The sequence below is a fragment of the Rhinolophus hipposideros genome (assembly GCF_964194185.1).
Source record: "Rhinolophus hipposideros genome assembly, chromosome: 11".
Taxonomy (NCBI): domain Eukaryota; kingdom Metazoa; phylum Chordata; class Mammalia; order Chiroptera; family Rhinolophidae; genus Rhinolophus; species Rhinolophus hipposideros.
In genome coordinates, this window is record NC_138057.1 from 63899996 (window position 1) to 63925412 (window position 25417).

At 37.7% G+C, this 25417-nt stretch overlaps 1 protein-coding gene across 1 annotated transcript; it reads left to right on the top strand.

Annotated features, from left to right (window-relative positions):
* Positions 1 to 1113: 1113 nt before the first annotated feature.
* ZNF483 (zinc finger protein 483) lies at positions 1114 to 14237 on the top strand. The gene is made up of 6 exons (XM_081067558.1): positions 1114 to 1191; positions 2849 to 3390; positions 5212 to 5300; positions 6916 to 7042; positions 7432 to 7527; positions 10431 to 14237. Exons 2-6 carry the CDS (start codon positions 3000 to 3002, stop codon positions 11996 to 11998), a joined length of 2271 nt encoding a protein of 756 aa, XP_080923684.1. The 5' UTR covers positions 1114 to 1191; positions 2849 to 2999; the 3' UTR covers positions 11999 to 14237.
* The last annotated feature ends 11180 nt before the right edge of the window (positions 14238 to 25417 follow it).

Here is a 25417-nt window from a genome sequence, read left to right on the forward strand (position 1 = left end):
CTTTCCCAACTCCATCCCTGCAAAAGTTATCTAGTTATTACGTAGGACTCTCCAAACAATCCTCTGGAGTTCCACAGCCATGTTTGCTATGCCCCTAGTAATCCATGCAAGTGCCCATTCAGATATTTCAACAAATATCTATTCGGCATCTACTATGCGCCAGGTACTGTTCCAGGGCTTGGGGATTGTATCTCTATAGAACAAAGCAGATAAAAATCCTTATCCTTGTGGAACCGGTATTCTAGCGAAAAATGCAGACAACAAGTACTAAACAGATAAGAAAATTAGATGATATGTTAGAAGGGAAACAGGAGTGAGGAGCGGTTAGGTTCCAATATAAGCATAGTGGTGGGAGAACCTCACTAAGAAGATAAAAGGATACTGCTACCTCCGGGAGGAGCATGTCAGATAGAAGTGTCAGACACGCTGGAGGGAGAGGGAGAGCAAGGAGGCCATTGTGACTGGAGCAGGGAAGTGGGGGAAGAGGTTAAGGAGGTTATGGGTGGCTAGATTCCATCCGGCCTTATAGTCGCTGTAAAAATTAGGTTTTTACTGTGAGTGAAATGGGAAGCCTTTGCAGGGTTTTAAGCAGGTGGGGGGTGGGGGTATACTGTTTATGTCTTTTTAAGCATCTCTCTGGCTGCAGGGTGAAAAGAAGTGCAATCAAGAAGCTATTGCAATAATTCAGGCTTAGCATGATAGTGGTTTGGACTCCGGTGGCAGGTGTGCAAGTTATAATACTAATATTTGTTTAATTCAAGTTGCGGCATTAATTGTGGTTTGTACCGCATGCATCACTAACATGCCTCTGCGGTGGGTTTTGCAGCCTCGATTTCAGGTACCGGGAAGGAGGGGAGGAGAGAGGGATGGCTTGAGGTTACCAAGGAAACAGAACATCCTAGATGGGAAAACTTAAGAAGGTTCTAGGCTTTTAGGCCTCTGGCGCAGCAATAATTCTCTGGCCGAGCCCACCAGCCGCTTCCCAAAGATCGTGCGCAACAGGCTAGGGTGGGAGCCTATGGAAAGCACAGGACTTTCGCAAAGCGAGACAAGCGCATTCCGGGAATCGTAGTTCTGCGCCCCTACGCAGGCGCAGTGGTCTCCAGTTGGCTTGCGCGCGCAGCTCCTGCAGGACCAGCTTCTAGAAGCTCATTGCGGTAGCGTTGGTCCTGACTGCGGGTCGTGTTGCAGGTAGTTGTTGACCCGGGCCCCTAGTTTGGGTGCCGCGGCCAGGTCGCCGGCCCCAAGGGTGCACTTGGGGCGGAGCGGGGCAGAGGGCATCCGACCGACCGCGCTGTGCGCTCCCAATGCTGCAGCTCCTGTGGGAGGTGGGCACTCTCCTGAATGACGGAGCTTTCCTCCATCCCCTCCCTGCGCCTGGGGTCTTGCAACTTCGGTACTTTTTACATTTTGCGCGGGAAAATTCCTTGGTTTGTGTGCGTGGGGTGGGGAGGAGGCTGTTCCTTGTATTGCAGGACGTTCCGCAGCTTTCCTGGCGCTACCCACTAAGTACCAGTAGCACCGCTTCTCCCCAGTTGTGATAACCAAAATGTCTTCAGAAATTGCCAATGTCCTCTGTGAGGCAAATCCCCACCAGCCCCGTTTGACACATTCTTTTTGCCTGCGTCACATTTTCGCGGTGCCTCTGTTGTAAAGCTCCCTGGAGATCAAGACGAATGTCTTACTCACCGCAGACTCCCAGGTGCCCAGCACGGCGCCAGGTACCCGGTAGGTGCCATGTATTTGGCAGAGGAATAAAATGACGTCATGCATACGGTGGGCCAGGTTCCGTGCTCGGAGGTGGGTAATTATTGTTCCTATAGTTGCAGTTGGAGGAGAGTGTCCTGTTACTTGCCGCATGTAGCCCATCTCAGGCTGTATTGTCATTTTCTGGGTGTTCTGTGAGGGTGGGGACCCTGTCTGACCTGTCCACACCTACCTCCGTAGTGCCTCGTTCCCAACTCGTAGGTGTTCAGTTTTTTGTAGAATGAAGGAATGCATGCAACGTAGGACATGATCTCTGCAAAAGAGCACTTGGGGATCAGAGAAACCTTCACACAATAGGTGTCGGTTAAAAGGAGTCAAGGTTTAATGAATAAACATTTGGTGGGAGAGGGAAAGAAGCCAACATTCCAAGGAGAGGGAAGGCTCCATTGCAAAGGATGGAAGCAGATAGAGTGTCTGGGAATGGGGAGATACTTCTTTATGGCTGTAGTGTCCATTGGGCGTCTAGAACTCGAGAGATGAGGGCATCAGAGCAGGGTCTAGATCGCCATGCATAGCCTCTGCCTTTGAATTTTATCTTGAGACAGTGGGAGGGATACATATTAGGAGGAATCCTTAGGCTCCAGTGTGAGATTGGATTGGAGAAGCCTGTACTTAGGTAGTTTCAGTAGGATAGAATGGAGAGATTCTTAGGAAATAAAACTGCCTTGGTTATTGATTATGTGAGAAATTTTAGAGGCAAATATGAAACCAGGCTTCTGAGTTGAGCAGCTGGTGGGAAATGCATGGCCATTCACTGAGAGAGAGCAGGAAATATTAAATAGGTTTGTGACTGGATCCTCTTGTAGCAGTGAGCCTTTTCTGATCAGTTTTGCTTAAGAGGAGTATTCAGTCTGAAGAAACTGTTTTCTTGGGAGTGTACCTTTAATTACCCTTAAGTAACTCCTCAACTTTTCACCTTCAAGTAAAATTATTCTTTTAATATGGTAGTTGGGCAGCGCTGTTGCAGGCCTCTTGAGAGTATGTGTGTATACTATACATATGTGTCTGAACCAAACCAAGAGCAATGTTTTCAGGATTAACCGTTTATTTCACTTACTTAATATCTTATATTTTTTGATAGTTTCTGCAAGACCATGAACTGAATCCTTGGAACTCTTGATACTTTGCTGTGTATAGAGCCTGTTGGTGGACAATACAGATATTCAACCAGAGTCTAAAGGGGACTGAAGTCCTGTTGGTGATACACATTGCAAGTCGTGGTACCCTGGAACATGATGACGGCCCTTTCCCCAGAGCCTCAAACTCTGGCCTCAAGTGAACAAAACAAGGTCCTAAGAATGGATACTCCTGGGAATCAAGAAGCTATTCTAAGAGGAAACTCTACTGACCCAGAGTATTTCAGACAGAGGTTCAGGTGGTTTTGTTACTCAGAAGAGGCTGGACCCAGAAAAGCCCTGAATCAACTCTGGGAGCTCTGCATTCAGTGGCTGAGACCAGACATCCACACGAAAGAACAGATTTTAGAGCTTTTGGTGTTTGAGCAATTCCTGACCATTTTGCCTGGGGAGATCAGGATTTGGGTAAAGTCACAACGTCCTGAGAATAGTGAGGAAGTGGTGACCTTAATAGAGGATTTGACCCAAATGCTTGAAAAAAAGGAAGGTGAGATTTACTGATGGAGGGAGGGGTTGGGAGAGATCTCCTCAGGGTATGAGAGTCAACTCAAAAGAAAGCCATTTGCTAAAGAGACTCAGTTTGGAGGTGGGACTGGATTTTGAATGGGCCCTGCCCTTTATGTGTGATCTTGGGCACCCTATGCAACCTCTCAGAACTTTTGTCTGTAAAAAGGGGATCCAGCTTCTCTATAGTTCTGTTGTGAGGATTAAACAAGACAAAGTATAATGCAAAGTGCACGCTCAAGAAATAACTAATTTCTTTCCCCTCACCCTTGAGCAAGAGGGGATCTTAGAACACAGGAAAGAAAGACATGTAAAAATGTTTGCAGTCGTAAGCATTTCATCCAGCCCAAACCTCACTTCTAAGTAAGCTTTAGTGTGTACAGTAGCACATTTCCAATATCTGATAACAGAAATACATTCTGCACTGTTTTGCACTCCAGGTTAAACATATGAAATGTGACTAGTGCAAATAAGGAATTGATTTTTTAATTAGACTCTAATAGCCATATGTGGCCAGCAACTACTCTGTTGGATAGTGCAGTTCCACAGCCTTCCAGAGGAGCAGCTGGCTTACATTTTTATAATTACATTATTGTATACATTATATACAAATGTCTAAAATATAAACTATGAATTCTAATATGATTATGTCATTGTAAAGTACTGATGAAAAGACTTCTAGGGTGGCTAGCCCTTTGAGAGCATGTGGTTCAACTTTTATAAAATCCCTCTCTATAGGCTACAAATATTCCAAGTATTCCCAATATTATTTACATAAGGTTCTCAGTACATATGTGTGACAGCTTGTATTCTACTAGGAGTTCTGAGATAAATGGGGAAATAGTCTCTACCACCACAGACTTAATTTGTGGTCATGCAGCTCCTTAGTATATCTAAAATTGGGGCTTCCTGACTCCTTTCTGACTGGTCGGTCACTGCAACACTGTACTTCCACAAAATTAGGGCCTCTGTGTGGAGGCCCCTGCCGTAAAGAAGTGCATGAATTGATTGCTCTAGCTTTCAGTAAAATAGAACAGTTTCCTTAGAATAATCCCTCTTTTCTCTCTGCAAAATTCTGATGCTTCATTTCTATTGATTGCCTAAATAATAGGCTACCTAAAATTCTTTTCATAAGAAAGTATATATATATATATGTTTTTTTAATTTATTGGAGTGACAATTGTTAGTGAAATTACATAAATTTCAGGTGTACAAGTCTGTATTACATCATCTATAAATCCCATTGTGTGTTCACCACCCAGAGTCAGTTCTCCTTCCATCACCATATATTTGAAGAAAGTATAATTTTAAAAAGTACTTTTCCCTTATTAGAAGAGTTACTGTTAACGTTTTGGGGTGCTTACTACATGTACTTCGTCGGTTCAGATTCCTGATTTCCATAGTTAAGAATCTTGGGCATTTCAGAGGTGGAGTCAGCTCATTTAATAAGTGACTCGTGCGCAAGACATTATGGTAGGATTTTGAAGAAAATAAATTAATACATAAAATAAATAGGCTGTTTTCCCTTACTACAACTTATAAAGATTTAAAATAATTATGCAAATTAAGTACATTAAACTGTGGTGTATGGAATGAACGAAATCAGTGGGTTTTTTTTACAGAGTAGGGGGAAAAGGCTTGGGTTTTAATAGGAAATTACATGTGTCTGTTCTTTCTGTTTTAAAAAGTGGAGGAAACTTTTTTCTGTTTCTTACGACCTTTCTCTCCAGAGATATACATAAGAACTCCTAGTCTGAGGAATCCATTTGAAAGACTGGACTGTTTTTTTCCCCCCTCTTCTTAGATCCAGTTTCTCAAGAGTCTGTTATTTCCCAAGAAGAGCGCCCTGAAGAAGATAAAATAGTTTCTGTCCTTCCTAGTCCGGAGTCCGGGGTAAGCTTTCCTCTCACTGGTTTTCATTCATTCGCAAGTGAATACTTGCTGAGCTCCTACTGAGTGGTATAACAATGCTAGATGGAATAATTAAGACAATCTCCTTTTCTTCACATTCCTCACATTCTTTAGGGTCATTTTTCACATGCTCTTTTATCAGGAGAATTTTTCACAAGTTTGACTCTAATAGAAACAGAAAAAGTTATTTACTAAAATTCAGCAGTTGTTTTTGATAAAATTAGGTGAAAATCAAATGATATTTCCTAACATGATAAAAAAAAAAATCCCCAGCTGGATGGTGTTGGAAATAAAAAGCAGTCCTCACAATGCCAGTAAAAAGATAAGGATGTTTAACCTTATTACTGTTAATGAGGATTTTCTGAATATTCTAGCCAATGCTACGTAAGATAAGAAAGAAGTGAGGTAAGTATTGGTATGAAAGATAATATTGCCTACTTGGAACACCTCAGAGAATCAACTGAACAAGTACTGAAACTCATGTGATAGTTGAGAAAAGTAGCTGGTGACAAATCAATAAGTTTCCTATATATAATAATTTTACCAGTTAGGAAAAAAATTTCTTATCAAAATAGTGAGTACTAGTGCTGTAGTAGGCTGATCATGGCTCCCCAAAATATGTTGACTTCCTAACCCCTGGAACCTGTGAATGCCACTTTGATTTGGAAGAAAGTTCTTTGCAAATGTGATTGAGTTAATGGTTTTGAAATGAGGACATTATCCTGGATTGTACGGATGAACCTTAAATGCCATCACAAGTGTCCTTACAAGAGAGAGACAGAAGGTGCTTGAACACACAAGCAGGAGAAAGCCATGTGAAGGTTGGAGAGGTAAGGCAGCAAACCAAGAAATGCCAAGGCATGCTGCAGCCACCAGAAGCTGGACGAGGCAAGGAACAGATTCTCCCTCAGCCTCTGGAGGGAGTGAGCTCTGCCAGCACTTTAATTTCAGACTTCTGGCCTCCAGAATTGTGAGAGAATAAACGTCTTTTAAGCCACCAAAGTCGTGATTTGTTTTAGCACCCAGGGGAAGCTAATACAAGTGCTTCTAGCCACTCTGTTATACTGCCTCTCAAAGTGCAATGCAGAGGATCATATAGAAAGTGTGTTTTAATGAGTCATGGTGCTTGTTTGTAATTTTGGAGTAATTGTGAGTATGTTATTAAATATAGATTCTGTTTGTCAATGGAAATTAAAATTTGGAATGTAGTCACTGATGTTGCTCATCTATTTAATTATTGCCTGTAAGTTTACGTGAATTCTGTGAATTGGGCTTTAGGAATGTAATTTGTATCCTTCATTTAACGTTTTTCTGTGAATCCAAGAAATCAGTGTGGTGGGGTGAACTTGATCAATGTTAGATATTCCAGAGAATCCTTGTAAAGCTTTTCACACCAGGGACTAAATGGAGAAGCAGGGATGTGTTATAATCTTGTTTTGGATCACTTGTAATAGTCATGTAATAGCTACCTCGTCACTTGCTTTAGAATCCTTAAAAAATATAAAATAAACTAATACTTTATATCCTAACTGTTTCTCTGACCTCTAAGGATCTATTTGGGAAAAATGTAATGCAAAAAGACTGTTTGGTGTTCTAGGAACCCATGACATTCAAGGATGTGGCTGTGAGCTTTTCCAGAGGAGAGTGGAGGAAGCTGGAGCCTTTTCAAAAGGAGCTGTATAAGGAAGTGCTGATGGAGAACTTTAGGAACCTGGAATTTCTGGGTAAGAACATCTTTTCTTCATGATCTAGCGTCTACGCTTGGTATCTTTTTGTCCCCTGTTATTGAAAGATAAATGCTATGAACTGTTTTGAGTGGGTATGCAGGGGTGATGTGACTAATCCTAAAAATGGGTCCTGAAAATGTACTTTTCTGTAGTGTTTTCTCCAAAAAAAGAGTCCATGCTTCATTGAATTGGAAATGTTTAGCATCATTGTGCTATCATCAGGGCCATACCTTCTCCCATTTTCTCCTCAAATTCCAGTATTCACGTCTGTGATTGATAGTGTCTTCTCTTCCCTAGAGAACCAGAGGCTATGTGTGAATGTGGGAATGTCTTTGTTCTATGCAAAAACAGCTATTTTTAAAAAATATTATTTTCTCTACGAGCAGGCTTTCCAGTTTCCAAATTAGATTTGATTTCCCAGCTAAAGTGGGTTGAACTGCCATGGCTGCTGGAAAAAGAAGTCTCAGAAGGCTCCAGACCAGGTGAGTTGGTGAAAAATAGACAAGGAAATTAAAACAGTTGCTTACCACGTCATTTGGGAAGAGCTTTTGAAATGTTGGGTAGTCTAGATGTTATCATTACATTAGAAGGATGATTAGAACGTATCCCTTGCCTTTTTGGAATGTTCATTTTCACAGGGGAGACTGGTCGTTTGAGTTCTCTGAGAAGTAGATGCCAAGACGCAATTAGCCATGCCATAGACTTACTGGAGAGAATGCCAGTGAAGGAAAATGGGGAGGGAGCTGGAAGAAGCCAGGAGATTGGTCAGAGCACACTGCAGGTCTGAAACCTGTGAATGAGAGAGGGAAAGAAGGAAGGAAGATTGGGTAGGAAGAATCTTAGACTGATGTGCAATTTTAAAAAGGTTTGGTGAGGCCAAAAAAAAGTCCTCAAGCCAGAGTTGCCCCTCAGAATGTTAAGTCTCACAGAAATGGGTCTGCCTAACTATCCCTGCTGTACTAGTTATTGACTGGGACCAGCTGTGGGGAAGTGGCCTTGGCGTGAATGCCACGGTGGATTCATAGAGCAGGTGCTTTCAGGTAAGCACCTTAGATGAGGAGATCTGAGAGGTGCATTTTTATGGATGCCATAGACACAAATACAGATACCGAGACAAAAAGTGTTAGTAATGGAATGTATTGCTATGTATGCAATGGGAAAATATAGAGGCAAGGGCTTCATTAATATTTGGGTTGAGTCTTAAAGAATGGGTAGGAATTCATCCCAAGGACAGCAGAGTAGTATAATTCCATTTTTGTTAAAAGGAAAAAAATATGCATGTACCTGTGTATATCTGAAAATATAGATGCATATGGACTTTTAACGTCTAGGGAGCATTCATGTTAACACTGGTTATTTTTGAAGGGTTATATTATTTTCTTCATCCACCCCTTATTAAAATTTAACAATATATAATATATACATTAAAAAACAATTATATATCAGTACCTTGGCCTTTTTTTTTTAAATTCACTTTGTTCCGTTCCATCTTCTTCACCATTCGTTTTAGTCAACCTATTGGCTGTTTGCAGTATAGTTACACAAATAAAGGACAGCAATTATCTTATGTTTATAAGTATTTGGGAGAATAATTTCAAAGATGCATTCTGAAAAAAGTTTTGAGTAAAATCTAGCAGCATTGATATATACATGTCCCTCCCCTCGAAAATGCTTATGTAAATGAAGCATCATTTAGATGTGCAGCTTGAAAAAGTCTTTTATAACAGACTGGAGAAAAAGTTTTTGACAGATAAAGTACAGTTAATAACTGTAATTTATAAAAAAAACTCACGCAAATCAGTAAGGAACACTGAGTCTTTTCGAAAAATGGATGAAGAACTTGAGCAGATAACTGACAAAATTAAAAGTAACTGACAGATTTAAATCGCTGTGAACTGAAAAAAATGTTCCAAGTCACTGGTCAACAATGAAATGTATATTTAAAGCAACAATACTATTTAAAGAAAGATCATTTGACTAGAGATGAGTAGTCAGGTGCTTCTCATCATGCATCACGTGATGTTATAAATTTTCTCTCCCTTGTTTCACTAATTCTACTTTTATGACTCGTCTGAGGAAATATTAATCATTTGATAAAAATTCAATAAGGGAATAACTAAATAAATGAATATATGATGTATTAATATTAATATATAATGGATTACTACACAACTATTAAAATTATCTTTATGAAGAATTACCAATGAGATGGGAAAGAATTATGAATCAAAAAAGGAAAACTATGTATTATGCATAGCTTTTTAATTCTAAAATGAGCAATTTCTAGAAGAAAACAAAATTTTTAACAATAGTTAACTTCTGGGTGATAGGATTTTGTGTTTTATAGTTATCTGTTTAAAAAATAGTTTTATGAAAGTGACAGTATAATCTCTTGATTAAGGGCTAGACTGAGTGATGTGGTTAATGAATGAATTCGGAGTTCTGAGAAGGGCGTAAATAGTTTATAGTATAGTATACTATATATATAGTATGATATATACTATATTTCTCCAATAGTATAATATTGGAGAAAGCTCTGTGGAAATTGTGAGACTTGAACCCTAGACCCGGTCAAATTTATATGTTTGTGATAGTGAAGTGGTGTGAGACTGCTTTCTGGGTAGTATAAAATGTTAAGACTAAAAGAATCAGATTGAAAATGCTGTAGTATACCAGGGACAGTAAATGGATGCCTGGTGAGAGTATCCATAAGGGGCCAGACTGGTAACCGTTGAAAGTCTAACATAAGTGGTATTGTAAAAATACATTTGTGATGTGACTAATGTCTATAAACTTAGTACTATTTGACTGGTTTGAGGAGAGGCAGTATGGTATGGGGATCAGAAGCCTGGGCTTTGGTGTCAGACTAGGTTAAAAATCTGGCACTGCCACTTGTAATACATGTGACCTTGGGCAAGCTACTTTCTATGTGCCTAGTTGTCACATCCATAAAGCGGGGATAATAAGTAGGGTTATTGTGAAGAGTAAGTGAAATACAAGTAAAGTGCTTGATAAGGGACCTGGCATTCGTTACGTATTCAGTAAATATTGCACTATTATCTTCATACTATCATTGCTGTTTGAAAAAAAGAACAGACTGGATAGAGGGAAAAGAAGTTTGAACCTCTTACAGAAATTTGAATGAGGGCGAGAACTTGCATTTTTAACTATAAAGCATAAACTTCATCTTCCTTAATAGTTTTCCTAACCCCTGTGTTTACCTACGTTCCCTATATCCTTTTTCCTATCGCTGTTTTATCAGACTATTTGAGAACTGTCCGAGCCATATTCTTTATAGTCATTATTGTCTGTATTCCTATTTCAATTCCAAATACAGCAGCTTCCTTTATTGTAAACAGGAAATATTCTGTGTTATTTCTTTTAGAGTGTGGTCCTAGAGGTGAATTGAAGGAATCTGTTCGAAATCAAGATGTTCTTGTGGAAGAATCGACTTTAGATAAAATAATAGAAAGATACCTAATGGGTGGTGATCATGACTTGATGGGAGAATCCTGGAAACGTTATGGCAGATTAGAGGAGGATCGTAGTGATAAGGAACATTCGCAAGTAGCAGGCACACAAAAGAAAACTCATGGGAGAGGCAGTAAGGGTGAGGAATTTGATCCTACAAAAGGCCCCTTTGGAAGTAATTTCAAAGAAACTTCGGATATAATTAAACATCTGAGAGTCTACTTGAGGAAGAAATCTCGGAGGTATAATGAATGCAAAAAACCCTTTAGTTTTCATTCAGACCTTATTCTGAACCGCAAAGAACACACTGGAGAAAAGCCACGGAAATATAACGAAGGCAGGAAAGTTTTAAGTCACTCTTCATCTCTTGCTGAACATCAGAAACATCAGAAAATTCATTTGGGGGATAAATCCCAGAAGTGTAGTAACTGTGGGGTAACCTTTACTCAAAGCTCATCCCTTGCTAAGAGAAAAAACTCTATATGTGAGAAATGTCGGAAAAATGAATATCAGGATGCAACCTTGAATAAAGATGAGGGACTGGAGACTGGAGAAAAAACCCATAAATGTAGCAAATGTGGAAAAGCCTTTGGTTATAGTGCCTCACTAACCAAACACAGGAGAATTCACACTGGGGAAAAACCCTACATGTGCAATGAATGTGGAAAAGCTTTCAGTGACAGTTCATCCCTCACACCACATCACAGAACTCATAGTGGAGAGAAACCCTTCAAATGTGATGATTGTGGAAAAGCTTTCACCCTAACTGCCCACCTCATTAAACACCAGAGAGTTCACACTGGAGAAAAACCCTATAAATGTAAAGAATGTGGAAGACCCTTTAGTGACAGTTCATCTCTTATTCAACATCAGCGAATTCATACTGGAGAAAAACCCTATACATGTAACAATTGTGGAAAATCCTTTAGTCATAGCTCATCCCTTTCCAAGCATCAGAGAATTCATACTGGAGAGAAACCCTATAAATGTGGTGAATGCGGGAAAGCCTTTAGACAGAATTCTTGCCTCACCCGACATCAGAGAATTCACACTGGAGAGAAACCATACTTATGTAATGATTGCGGGATGACTTTTAGCCATTTTACGTCTGTAATTTATCACCAGAGACTTCATTCAGGAGAAAAACCCTACAAATGTACTCAGTGTGAGAAAGCCTTCCCTACCCATTCGCTCCTTAGTCGTCATCAGAGAATTCATACTGGTGTAAAACCTTATAAATGTAAAGAATGTGGAAAATCCTTCAGTCAGAGCTCATCTCTTAATGAACATCATCGAATTCATACTGGAGAGAAACCCTATGAATGTAACTATTGTGGAGCAACCTTTAGTCGAAGCTCAATCCTTGTAGAACACCTAAAAATTCATACCGGAAGAAGAGAATATGAATGTAATGAATGTGAGAAGACATTTAAAAGTAATTCAGGCCTCATAAGGCATAGGGGATTTCACTCTGGAGAGTAATTCTTGGGCTATAGTAAGGTGGGGGGAAATTTAGTCAGAATTGTCCATTATTAGAAACCTGGGATGTAAATTACCACAGCATTGATCGGTAGCTGCAACTTTTGATGGTTTGGCAGCTAGGAAAAATTTACTTTTTCCCATTCCCCCGTCTTTGCAAGGATGTCAACTTTTGGTAGATAGGGCTGGTAAAGTGATGTGAAAAGTGAAAGTAGTATAAGATGTGAAATGATTCTAAAAGGCCAAATGTGAATTTAAAAAGGGGGGGGGGAGCGGGAGGGATCGGGGGTTGGTGTCCAGGACCTATCTTTTTAACCACTTTACTTCAGAAGATTTTCCTTCCACTACCATGTAGTGTAATAGAAAGAGAACTTGAGTGGAGTCAGATGACCTGGGTTCTGCCCCAGTTTGCTGACCTACTTGCGATATAACCTTGGGCAATTCATTTGACCTTCCTGAATGTCACTTTCTGAACTGGTAGAATGAAGGGGTGGGACTAATAATTTCTAACTTTTTTTTTTTTAAATACCTCATGTTTTCTGGAGCTGTGGAAATAAGTTAAACATTTTTGATCCATTAGAATTTTCAGGTTTAGTAGAAAATTACTCATTTAGGATACTGAACTTTTGGTGTAGTGAGAGTGCAGTATATTTTTTGAATACTTGATGCCTTGAATACTTGAATATTTGATGCTAAAAAGGGTATAAACAGGAACTAGTCAGTGAAGCTCAAACAAGTTTGCCTTCAGGGAATGTTTTAGTTGGACAAAGCACCCCAACCTGTTTTTTCTTTGGGCATTGGCTAAGGGGACTGGAAATCTAGAGTGCAGACACCTGAGCCATCTCAGACATGAGAGTTATAGTCCTAGGAAAACAGCTTGGGGCTTAGGGGGGTGGTGGGAGGAAATGGGTGCTGAAAACAGCTATCTGGACGGATTGCCTTTTGCAAAATAGAGTTCTATTTAAAAAATTTTTTTTCTATGCTAAGTACAGCTTCCTGTAATTGGAGTGTACACATTCTCTATGGTGAGGGTCACAAGCTAAAATTGGGCCCTTTGACATGTTTTAGTAGGTCTGCGTGGTAAGGTAGGGTGTGTGTGTGTGTGTGTGTGTGTGTGTGTGTGTGTGTGTGTAATTAGTTGCCACCATTTTAAAAATAGGAAATGTTATACCAAAAAAAAAAAAAGCTTGTCTTGAAAAATGTAAGAGCTGACAACACTGGGCCCATATTTCAGTGGGGCAGTCAGCTAGTTTTAGGTAGCAGCTGCTACCTTTCGATAGCGAATCTATTCTTCTATTGCCAAGTTCTCTCAGGTATATAACCTGACTTAACGGTAGGAATTGGATATTCTGATCCCCTGCCATCTGGAGAATCCATAGCCTAAAATCTAAAGAGATTACTAATATTGAGTAAAATTCAGGAAAAGAATGTAGAAATGATACAGAATAAATCTTCAGTTAAGTTTTCTGTTGGGAGATTATAGAACTCAGAGGAGTAGAGTATACAGATATTAGGGGACTATTCCTTACTAATTTCGTTGGTGGAGCCTGAAGAAGTTTGTAATTGTGAAAAAGGAACTGAAAACTCTTAAGTCAGGTAGGTTTGGGTCTGAAGTCATAGAGTTCTGGAGGAGCCCCACTGATTTAGTTGTGATACCAAGTTCCTAAAGTTGAAATTTGAGGCAGTGTCTCTAAAAAGAGAACTAAACCAGAAAACTTTTGGCTTATCGAGGTGAAGAGATCCTTAATGCTCCTCTGAGACTCAGCAATATTTGCTGTGATTTGAGTGGGTTTAGGTTTGCATTGCTACTTCTGGATGATATTTTTTGGTTTCTTGTGCCCTCACTGACCTACAGCCTGTAGTTCAAATATTGCTGTGTGATAAATTGATCTGCAAACTTATTGCTATATAGACCAACCAGAATTATTTAGCCATGAAAGGAATATGGCTTATGAGAATCATTTACTATGATTTAAGTTTTTCTCTTGTAAAAGATATAAACCCTGGTTTGTTTTTTGCTGGAAAGATGGGGAAAGAATTAAATTTGTAAGATTATTGAGAATAGGCTTTCCCGGACATTTACTTGAAAATGACTGCTTTTAAAAATGTTTTAATGAATTGCTATTGAAGGAATTTCAGGTCACACAAGATAAGGCTCCTCCTGTCAACAAATTTACTTTTATTTTCTTAGTTTAGAATTCTTTTTTAATATGGTAAAATATACATAACATAAAATTGACCATTTTAACCCTTTTTGGGTTTACAATTTGGTGGCATTAAGTACATTCACATTGTTGTGCACTTGTCCCACATCTCCAGAACTTTTTCCATCATCCCAAACTGAAACTGAACTCATTAACCAATAATGCCTCAGTCTCCTCTCCCCCAAGCCTATGGTAACAACTATTCTTTCTTTTAGGAATTTGACTCTTCTAAGTACCTCATATAAATGGATTCATTCAATATTTGTCATTTTGTGTCATGCTTGTTTCACTTAACATAGTGTTTTTAAGGTTCATGTTGTAGCATGTGTCAAAATTTCATTCCTTTTTAAGGCTGAATAATATTCCATTGTATGTACCACGTTTTGTTTATCCATTCATCTGTTGATGGACATTTAGGTTATTTTCACCATTTGGGCTATTGTTAACAATACTGCTATGAACAGTGGTGTACAAATATGTTTGAGTCCCTGCTTTCAGTTCTTTTAGGTAAATATCTAGAAGTGGAATTGGCTGGAAGTCCTCAAGATTCATCCTTACAGTGTATAACAGGATCTCCTTTTAAAAGGCTGAATAATATTCTATTGTATGTAGATGTCACATATTTTTTATCCATTCATCCATCGATACACATTTAGGTTGCTGTACCTCTTGGCTTTTGTGACTAATGCAATGAACAGTGATGTGCAGATACTCTTTGAAATATGTTTTCAGTGTTTTGGATATATATCCAGAAGCAGGATTGCTGAATTATATGAAAATTCAATGTTTAACTTTTTGAGGACCCTCCATGCTCTTTTTCCATAGTAGCTGTACCATTTTACATTCCTGCCAATGGTACATAGGGTTCCAGTTTCTTTACATCCTCACAATACTTACCATTTTCTGTAGTTTTGATAGAGGCCATTCTAACATGTATGGTTTTGATTTGCATTTCTCTGATGATTAGTGATGTTGAAAATCTTTTCATATGCTTGTTAACCATTTGTATGTCTTAAGGGAATTGTCTATTCAAGACCTTTGCCCCTTTTTAAATCGAGGTTTTTTTGTTTTCTTCTTCTTGAGTTGTAACTGTTTTTAATATATTCTAAATATTAACCGCTTATCAAATTTATGGTTTGCAAGTATATACTCCCATTCCATTGGTTCCATTGGTTGCCTTTTCACTGCACAGATTGTTTCCTTTGCTGCACAGAAGTTTTTAAGTTTGATGTAGTCCCACTTGCCTTTGGTTTTTTTTTTTTTGGCTATGTTGGTGTCATGTCCAAGAAATAATTGCCAAATACAATGTCATGAATTTCCCCCCATGTTTGCTTTTAGGAGTTTTAGAGTTTCAGTTCTTAGATTTAGGTCTTTAATCCATTTTGAGTTCTTCATATGTGATATAAGGGTCCATCTTCATTCTTTTGTCTGTGAATATCAGTTTTCCCAACACTGTTTGTTGAAGAGTCTGTCCTTTCCACATTGTGTAGTCTTTGCACTCTTGTTGAAGATCTTTGGCCATATATACCTGGGTGCATTTCTGGGCTTATTATTCCATCAGTCTATATGCCTGTATGCCAGTACCATACTGTTTTAATTACTGTAGCTTTATAACATGTTTTGAAATCAGGATGTATGAATTCTCTAGCGTTTTTCATTTCTCTTCTGTTTTGTTTTTTGGGTGGGGGGGCTGCTATTTAGGGTCCTTTATTTTAGGATCATTTTTTCTATTTCTGCAAAAAATGTCATTGGTATCTTTGTAGGAATTGTGTTTGGGTAGTATGAATGTTTTAACAGTATTGTCTTCCAATCCATGAACATGGGATGTCTTTCCATTTATTTGTATCATCTTTTAATTTGTTTAATCCATGTTTTGTGCTTTCAGTGTTCAAATCTTTCACCTACTTGGTTAAGTTTATTTCTAAGTATTTTATAATTTTTGATGATATTGTAAGTGGAACTGTTTTCTTAATTTCTCTTTTGGATTGTTTGTTCCTATAACTTTGCCGTATTTGCTTATTAATCCTAACAGTTTTCTTGTGGAATCTTCATTTTTTTTATATATACAGGCATACTTGGAAATATTGTGAGTTCAGTTTCAGACCACTGCAATTAACTAAATATCACAGTAAAGTGATTTACATGAATTTTTTGTTTTCCAAGTACATATGAAAGCTGTGTTAAAGCTAGATAGTGTAGTAAGTGTGCCATTCTGTCTAAAAAAATGGGCATACCTTAATTAAAAAATACTTTATTGCTAAAATATGTTAGCCATCATCTGAACCTTTGGTGAGTTGTACTCTTTTTGCTGGTGGAGGTTCTTGCGGCAGTGTTGGTAGCTGCTGACCTTTGCTGAAGGTTAGGGTGGTTGTGGTAGTTTCTGAAAATAAGGCAACAATGAAGTTTGCCACATGAGTACTCTTCCTTTCATGAATGATTTAGCATGTGATGCTGTTTGATAGCATTTTACCCACAGTAGCACTTTCAAAATTGGAGTCAATCCTCTCAAACCTTGCTGCTGCTATATCGACTAACTTTATGTACTATTCTAAATTCTTTGTTGTCATTTCAACAGTCTTCACAACATTTTCACCAGTAGTAGACTCCATCTCAAGAAACCACTTTCTTTGCTCATCCATAAGGAGTAGCTCCTCATCTGTTAAAAAGTTTTGTCATGAGATTGCAGCAGTTCAGTCACATCTTCTATTTCTGGTTCTCTTGCTGTTTCCACCACATCTGCAGTTACTTCCTCCACCAAAGTCTTGAACTCCTTAAAGTTCTTTTTGAGAATTGGAATCAACTTCTTCCAGACTCCTGTTAATGTTGATATTTTGACCACAAATCACGAGTGATCTGAATGACATCTTGAAAGGCAGATCCTTTCTAAGTGGTTTTTTATTTACTTTGTCCAGATCCAGCAGAGAAATCACTATGACAGCTATAGCCTTACAAAATATGTAAGACTTGAAAGTCAAAATTACTCCTTGATCCATGGGCTGCAGAATGGATGCGGTGTTAGCAGGCATGAAAACAACATCACTTGCTGTATACCACCATCATAGCTCTTCGGTGACTAGGTGCATTGTCAGCGGGCAGTAATATTTTGGAAGGAATCTTTTTCTGAGCAGTAGGTCTCAATAGTGAGCTTAAAATACTTAGTAAACCATGTTGTAAACAGATGTGCTGTCATCCAAGCCTTGTTCCATTTTTAGAACACATGCAGAGTAGATTTAGTATAAGTTTTAAAGGCTCTAGGATTTTCGGAATGATAAATGAGCATTGGCTTCAACGTAAAGTTACCAGCTGCGTTAGCCCCGAACAAAAGAGTCAGCCTATCCTTGTTTTCTCTCACGATGAAAGTTTAGATGGCATCTTCCAATATAAGGCTGTTTTTCATCTCCATTGAAACCCTGTTGTTTAGTATAGCCACCTTCCTGATGGGATGTGTAAAATTAGCTGCTACGAGTAGTAGGTGCATAACAGTTTCCCTTAGGGTGTCCCTGCTCCATTTTGAGTGAGGTTTGTTTAAAATTCATATTTTAACAAAGTGAGATTTGTTAAAATTCATATTCACAGTGTCAATTGCACTGCTTGTTGCCACAATTCAGGGCTTGTGTTATAAAGACCTTTTCAGCCATTTTGAGGAGTTTGCGCTTTATTATCAGGGCAGTGGGGAACCATTGGAGGTTCTTTGTATGTGTATTGATAGAGACTTATTTTTGTTGTTGCTATTTTGTTTTGTGTTCCCCTCAGAATCATTTCTCAGGTGTGGAACTGCTTGATCAAAGGGAGAAACATTTTAAGATTCTTAAAACACACTGTCAAATTGTTTGTAAAGTGGAGCACGTTCATAGGGTCTCTCCCTGTGTGGAAATGTTGATATCTATAAAGGTCTGACCTAAGGAAGCTTTTCCCAAATGAATGTTCTCCTGCTCAGTAGGTTGCAACTTGGTAGCAAAATATTTCCACTCAAAGGACATTGGTGACATCTCTCTACTGGATTCTTACGGGTTCCAAGGTTGAAAGATTCTTTCAGGTTGAAGTTCTCAGATGTCTCTCCCTGTAACATGGTTCTGACAGTCTACAAACTTTGCTAAATCTCTAACTTTTCTGGATGTTTTCCCCATTGATATTCGTGATGTTTATAGTCTTTCTGTAAAATGGGATTCAGGAGAGCATTCCTTTCTAAAGCAACAATTAATAGATACATATTCCGAAGTGTTTTCTGCTTTGAAGACTTTCATTTTTCTTTCTTGATCTGACAGCATTATCAGAGCCTTCCTTTGGCTCTGTGAGCATCTTTAGGACAGTTTTAAAGTCTTTGTTTACAAGTCTGACCTCTGGACTTCCTCAGGTATGTTTTCTGTTGATTTATTCCTTTGAATGGGCCATACTTTTCCTATTCCTTTATATGCTTTGTGATTTTTGTTGTTGTTGAAAACTGGACATTTGAGTATTATAATGTGGTAGGTAGCTCTGGAAATTATATTCTCCCTTTCCCCAGAGTTTGTTGGGTTTTTATTAAATTGTTTCTCTCTGCCAAGGATCAGTCTGTGGTGAATGCTTCAAGTTTTCTCAGGTTTTTTTCTGAGCCTGTCTTTGCCTGGGCAGAGGTAGTGGCTTTCTAAATACTCCTATATATGCATTTTTTTCAATGTCCGAAAAACAAACCCCAAACAGGTCCTGTCCCTGTTTTTTAAGTCCCCTGGAAGCTACTTTAGCTAGTGGGGGTTGGAAGAATGGCAGCTTGCCTCTGTGTCTGGTCTTCCTCCATAATCAGAAGCAGCCATCCAAAGTCAGAACCCAGAAAGCTAGTATTTGGAGGAAAAGGTCTTCATTGCCCACTCTGGTTCCAACAAGCTGAACCAGAAGTGTGGGTTCCATCTCCACAGCCATCTGCCACAGGACTGGCTGGTGGGGGATGGATAGCTGCTACTGTGCTGAAGGCTAAAATCCACCATTATCAATAACAGCTTTCTAGTCAAGATTTTCCCTTGACTGGAAAGCTACAAGTCTTAAAGTAGACTCCTGTATTTCAAAATAATCACTTTAAATACTTTCTGCTAGTACAATTGTTATGTGGGTAGAGAGATGGATTCCTAGTGCTTCCTACTCTGCCATCTTCCCTGATGTCATCCCCTCATGCCTTTGATTTCTATCCTTTCTGGAAGATTTCTTTATCTTTCAACTCTACTAAATGTTTTTGAATGTTTTATTTCTGTTGTCATACTTGTATTTCCAAGTGCATTTTCTGAGTCTCTGTTCCTTTTTTGTAATATTCTGTTTTTGTTTTATGGGTGACTTTTTTCTCTGAGGATGCTAATATAGTATAGTGTCTTTCAGTGTTATTCTGCTCCCCGCATTACCTATCTTTCCTCTGAGTTGTTTTTACCTGTTTCCTACTTTTACATTGGATGTTTTCCTCAAACTGCTGGTAATCTTTATGTATTCATATTTAAGAGAGGGCTCTAAAATGCTGATTGGAAGATGTTTTAGTTACAGTAGTGTTGTCCAACAGGAACATAAAGTGAGGCACATATGTAACTTCAAATTTTCTGGTAGCTACTTTCAAAAAGTAAAATCAGGCAAAGTTAATGATACATTTTATTTCACCCAATATGTTCATAACATTATATTAACGTATAATCTGTAAAAACTTATTGGTGAGATACTGTTTTTTGCACTTCCAAAACCCAGTATTTTATGTTGCAGCACATCTTGATTCAGAAACTAAATTTTCATTTTAAATACTTGATCATATTTCGATGTATAAAACTTAGAGTTGAAAAGTAGATTGATATAATTCTTCCAAACATACTTTGTTGTTCCTCTAAATATACTTAGTTTTCCAATAACTGGATCAACTATCAAAAAATGATTTCCCTTTGAAATTTGCATCCACATTGACAAAACTATTCATCTTTTTATTAGAAGAATTATTTTGAAGCAAAAGCATGTCAGTGTCAAAACTATGTTTAAGTAAATTCACTGTGTCAACTCAGTATTGATATCAAACTTTGCAAGGTTGCATAAATGGAAACAAAACTAAATTTATCAACAAACCATTCTTCACATTTGTCTTTTTTTTGCAGCCAATTTATACAATACTATTGATTACATTTAAATTGTATTATGAAATGTTTCAGTTTCGACTAAAATTTTTGCAGTGAGTAGGTTACAGGTTTTTCCCCATTCTAATGACCTTCAGATTTTAGCTCATTTATCTGCAGTGTCATATTAGGGAGAAACATGAATTGCATTGCCCCTTTTTGTCTTTGATTATTGAATTTTTGGCCATCATTCCTTTTGTTTCAAGAAAATCCTGAATTTGAATTCCTAGTACAGGAAATCTTTGTAAAATTCTTTTATAACTCAACCAAGGAACATCTTCAATAGTTCCATAAACTGGCAATGATTCTTTTATAACATTTTGGCATATATAATGAAGAATTGTAACATCTATATCCATGACTCGTTTTTTGGAGTCTGCTTCAGAAAATGGAGCACAGGTATTTTCAGTATCAGACAGTGGAACAAAGCAATGAGGCAAACATTCTCTTGCTTCAATATTCCAATACATCTGGTCTTTTGACTTAAGATAGCTGAAATCCCATTCTTATGATGGAAACAAGTTTTTCTATCTTGCTGAAATTTTTCTTAGACAGATGGAAAATTGTCAAAAATATCTATCATGAGTTTGAGTGTTTAGACAAAGAATTGACAATTCTTTGTAAATTTGGATATTCTTTGAGACAAAATACACCCAAAGTTTTCATTGGGTAGTGTTATATTACACAGCTCATTTAAAGATGAATACTTAAAATTTTTCAAATTTTTAATCAATTTATCTTTGATATGATTAGAAACTTCTTGTATTCTATAAGCAAAGTTACTTAGAGGATTAATTGAAAATTTCAATATTTGTAAATGTCTTTTAAAGTTTTTTCCTCATAAATTTCTAACTGAATCACCCTAACTAAAATGACTTATTTTTATCATCTCTTCATCTAAGATTCTTTTCATTTGTGTGTGTGCAAGAATTCAAACTGTTTCATAGCTGGCCAAGTTTACAAGCTCAAATCCTGTTAAAAATTGTTGAAGTTTTTTGTTGGAAACTTACTTCTCATATGACTAATTTCATGGATTCTTTTTGACAATTAGGAGAGTTATCAGACTCACTGATCGTTGCTGAAAAATGACTAAATATTAGGTATTGTTTTAAATGTTGTCTAGTGTAATATCTTTAACACTTTGGTATACAACAAATAGCTTTTTCATTTTGCTGTGCCTGCAGTAAATTGCAATTGCCATTCATCATTGAATACGTGCTATATGCCCTCTTCCACTCTTATTTTCTTTACTGTACTAGTCATAGCACCAGCTTCTGTATTGCACTGAATGAATTCTGCCTCAGTAATATGCCTTCATTTAAAATTTAAATATTTTTACGTATTTTTTTAACCTAGAAAATAATTATAATTGAAGTAGTATCTCAGTTTATGATTTATATAGGTATTGCTATAACTTGTGCTGTCTGCATAGGTATACTTTAACTTGTGCTGTGTATATTAAATATCCAAGTAAACACATTGTGATGTTACTTCAGTGCATAGAAAACAATCATCTGAAGTGAATCAATCTATTGATACTAGATTGGTGAAGTGTTTATGTGTAATACTAGAAATAATGCACGTTCCTGTACAAGTATTATAATACAACAACAATGTCCTATGCGATAAAACAGTTAAAGTGAATTGTAGTTCTACCAAAACAATAAAGTTGTGCTTAATGGAAAAAATATTTACTGTGGTGTTTGTTTTTTAAATCTTGAAACATTTCCAGTTCTCAGTAGTCTTAAATGGCTACCATGTTGGACAGTACAGAGTTAGAGTAAGCAGTGCTAGCCCCAGAGAACCCCAAAAATCAAAGTGGCTTAACTCAGTATAAGTTTATTTTCCAGGCGTCCTTCCAACATTTTATTGCTTTCTAACCTAGCTGTGCCATCTGCAAAGTCCCAGAGGCAGACAAAACAGCAACTGGAGTGTTGTACATTGTTTTTAAAGCACTGGCCTGGGATAGAATCATGGGTCTCCACTGGGTCCTATAGCAAATTCACAGGGGCTTCCCAGGATATTTCGAATTTTAGGGAAACACATATAACCATTGGACATAGTACCAACTGCTTCTAGGATGTTATTTGGAGCAATTTAGCAAATGGAATTGTCAGGTATTTCTTTTGGCTTTCTCAGGCATTGTGAAAAAGTGATTGTGGTACTAAGGATGCTATAACTAAGAAAATTTGGGAAACTCTGGCTTAGAAATCACCTCTACTCTCTTCCATTGGCCAGAAATCATTCGTAGTATGACCTTAACCTAACTGTAAGAGAGGCTGGGAAATACAGTGTTCATTGTTTGCACATACGTTGCTTCTGCCACAGTCTGTCCTCATCACACCCTTTCATTCACCCTATGCATAGTGCATACTTTATTTCCCTGAGGGAGACAATCCAAAGTCTGATTGGGTCCGTGTTTCCCACTCAAAGTCCAGGATCTGTGTTAGAAGCTTTAGTACATGGGAACAGCAGTGGAAACAACATGTGGGCTTGTGATAGGTGATGGTGTTCACTTAGTTTTCGCTTTTCAAACCCTAAGTGTCGATGTCAAAATCATTCTTGGAGCAGTGTAATTTCTCCAGAAGGACCTCCGAATCAGGCAGGTCTATAAGCCTGGCTATTGTGGAGTAGGCAGAAGAAAGTTACGTGGTAGGATGGGATTTGGAGTTCACCCTCCTTATACAAACTTTTTTCCTTAATCTGTTTTCAGCCTCACATCTTGTTTCCACCCTTCCAGGGCCAGGGTACACAAGTTAGAAGCCTTCCAAGTTGTATTTGGTGAAAGATGACACCTCAGTTTTGTGTGGGGGTTATGGAGGGATGGATAAGCACCTGGCCATACAAGGTAGGAGTGGCATCTTGGGCTTAAACCGATCTTTTGTACATTTTGAAACACTTTCTTTTCGGCCCCTAATTTCCACCCGACCACATCCAGAGTACCTGATGCTTCCACCTCCTAAATCTTTCCAGATTTCATTAGTACCCTTTCAGGAGGTAGTTGGGCCTTTTTCTATGCTAATTCAATAAAAATTCTTCTGCACAATATGTCTTTATATAGTATTGTTTGGGGTTACATGTGTCTCTTTTATATCAGCTTTATTGAGATATAATTCACATATAACATTTACCTCCTTTTCAGTTTTATTGAGGTATTGACAAAGTTGTAAGATTTAAAGTATACCTGATGATTTGATATACATTGTGAAATAATTCCGCCCACCGAGTTAACACATCCATCACCTCACACACTCACCTTTTGGTGTGTGTGTAAGTGTGTAAACATTTAAGTTCTGCTCTCAGCAAATTTTAATTATATAATGCAGTGTTACTAACTACAGTCAACCATGTTTGTTTCACCAACCTCTCTCTATTTTCCCAACCCCAGTCCCTGTTTCTATGAGATTTACATATGAGTGATACCATGCACCATTTGTCTTTCTCCGCCTGGCTTATTTCACTTAGTATAATGCCTTTCAGGTTCAACCATATTGTCACAGACGGCAGAATTTCCTTCTTTTTAAAGGCTGAATAATTATCATGTATGTATATATATATATGTGTGTATACACATACCACATTTTCTTTACCCATTCATGTTAGCAGACACTTGGGTTGTTTTCATACTTTGACTACTGCGAATAATGCTGCAAAAAATCACCTCCTTATAGTGTACAATTCAGTGGTTTTTAGTATAGTCACAACGTTGTGCAACTATCACCACTATATAATTCAAGAATATTTCCCCCCAAAATAAATTCCATACCTCTTAGTCATTAGTCCTTACTGCTCCCTGCCCTCCATCCCTGACAACCACTAATCTATTTTCTGTCTCTAAATTTGCCTCTTCTGGACATTTTATATAAATGGAAGCATATAATGGGTGGCCTTTGTGTCTGGCTTCTTTCACTTAGCCTAATGTTTTTGAGATATATTCATGTTGTAGCATGTATCAGTGTGCTTCATTCCTTTTTATGTCTGAATATTCCTTTGTATAGCTAGACCACATTTTATCTAGTCAGCATATGGTGGACATTTGGGTTGTTTCTTTTGGCTATTATGAATAATACTGCTATGAACATTTGTGGACAGGTTTTCAGTTCTCTTGAGTAGATACATACCTATGAATGAAATTGCTTGTTCATGTGGTAACTCTCTATGGTTAACATTTTGAGGAACTGCCAAATTTTACATTCCCACCGGCAATGTATGAGTAAATTGGTAAAAACGATTTTTCACCTCTTTGCCATCACTTGTTATTGCCTGTCTTTTTTATTATAACCATCCTACCGGTCCCTTTCAATTTTTCTTAAAATGAAGTTTGTGTATTTGTTTCTTATGCTCTGTGTTGTTTTGGATAATTTTTCAGAAGAAAAGAAGGCAGACTTCTTTACCACCTTAAAATCAGAAACCCTACAGATTTGAACTTTTTCAGTTGAGTTGGTAATACCCTATCAATCATAATATCCTGCGTGATTATTCATCTGGGGATATCTATGGGATGTAATGTTGACTGTCCCTTTACTATTGAGATTTCAGTGAAAAATATTATATGCCAGAGATATACACAAGTTCACAGAATACGAGCTCAGAATACCTGAATTGTAGAATATCACATGCTGGGGGGAAAATCATATTTTTTGATAGAATGAGTTGTATCCTATCAAATCCAATGAGCTATCTGGCAGCAGTTCTGGACTAATCTGTGAGACTAAAACATTGTGGCAAGGTTTTTAAACGTGTTAATCTGAAATACTTACTAAACAGAGTACTGTTTTCTTTAATACTTTATTTCAAAAATGCATAAATTAATTGTGCATAGATTGATAGTCAAGCGTACTTAAAATTTTTCCAAAACTCTAGCAATAGCAATCAAAAATGTAATAGGAAATAAGTCCTATTCACATTGGTGACAAAATAATAAAACACAAAGATCAGTTTAACAGGTGAATTTAGATATGGAACCAAGTACCTATGAATATATTAAAGATAAAAATGGATACCTTTCTTACTATTGGGACTAAAATAAACTCCAGGAGATGTAGATGGGAGTGGAAGAAACATGAAGATCTGTGTTCCTTCTGTCTTCTCTTAAGTTGAAAAATATA

Bases quoted from the DNA above. Each gene is read 5' to 3' on its own strand.
- ZNF483 (XM_081067558.1), top strand. From the start codon at position 3,000: ATGATGACGGCCCTTTCCCCAGAGCCTCAAACTCTGGCCTCAAGTGAA. The intron at 3,391-5,211 runs GTGAGATTTACT...CCCTCTTCTTAG, and splicing joins AATGCTTGAAAAAAAGGAAG to ATCCAGTTTCTCAAGAGTCT. The intron at 7,043-7,431 runs GTAAGAACATCT...CTCTACGAGCAG, and splicing joins TAGGAACCTGGAATTTCTGG to GCTTTCCAGTTTCCAAATTA.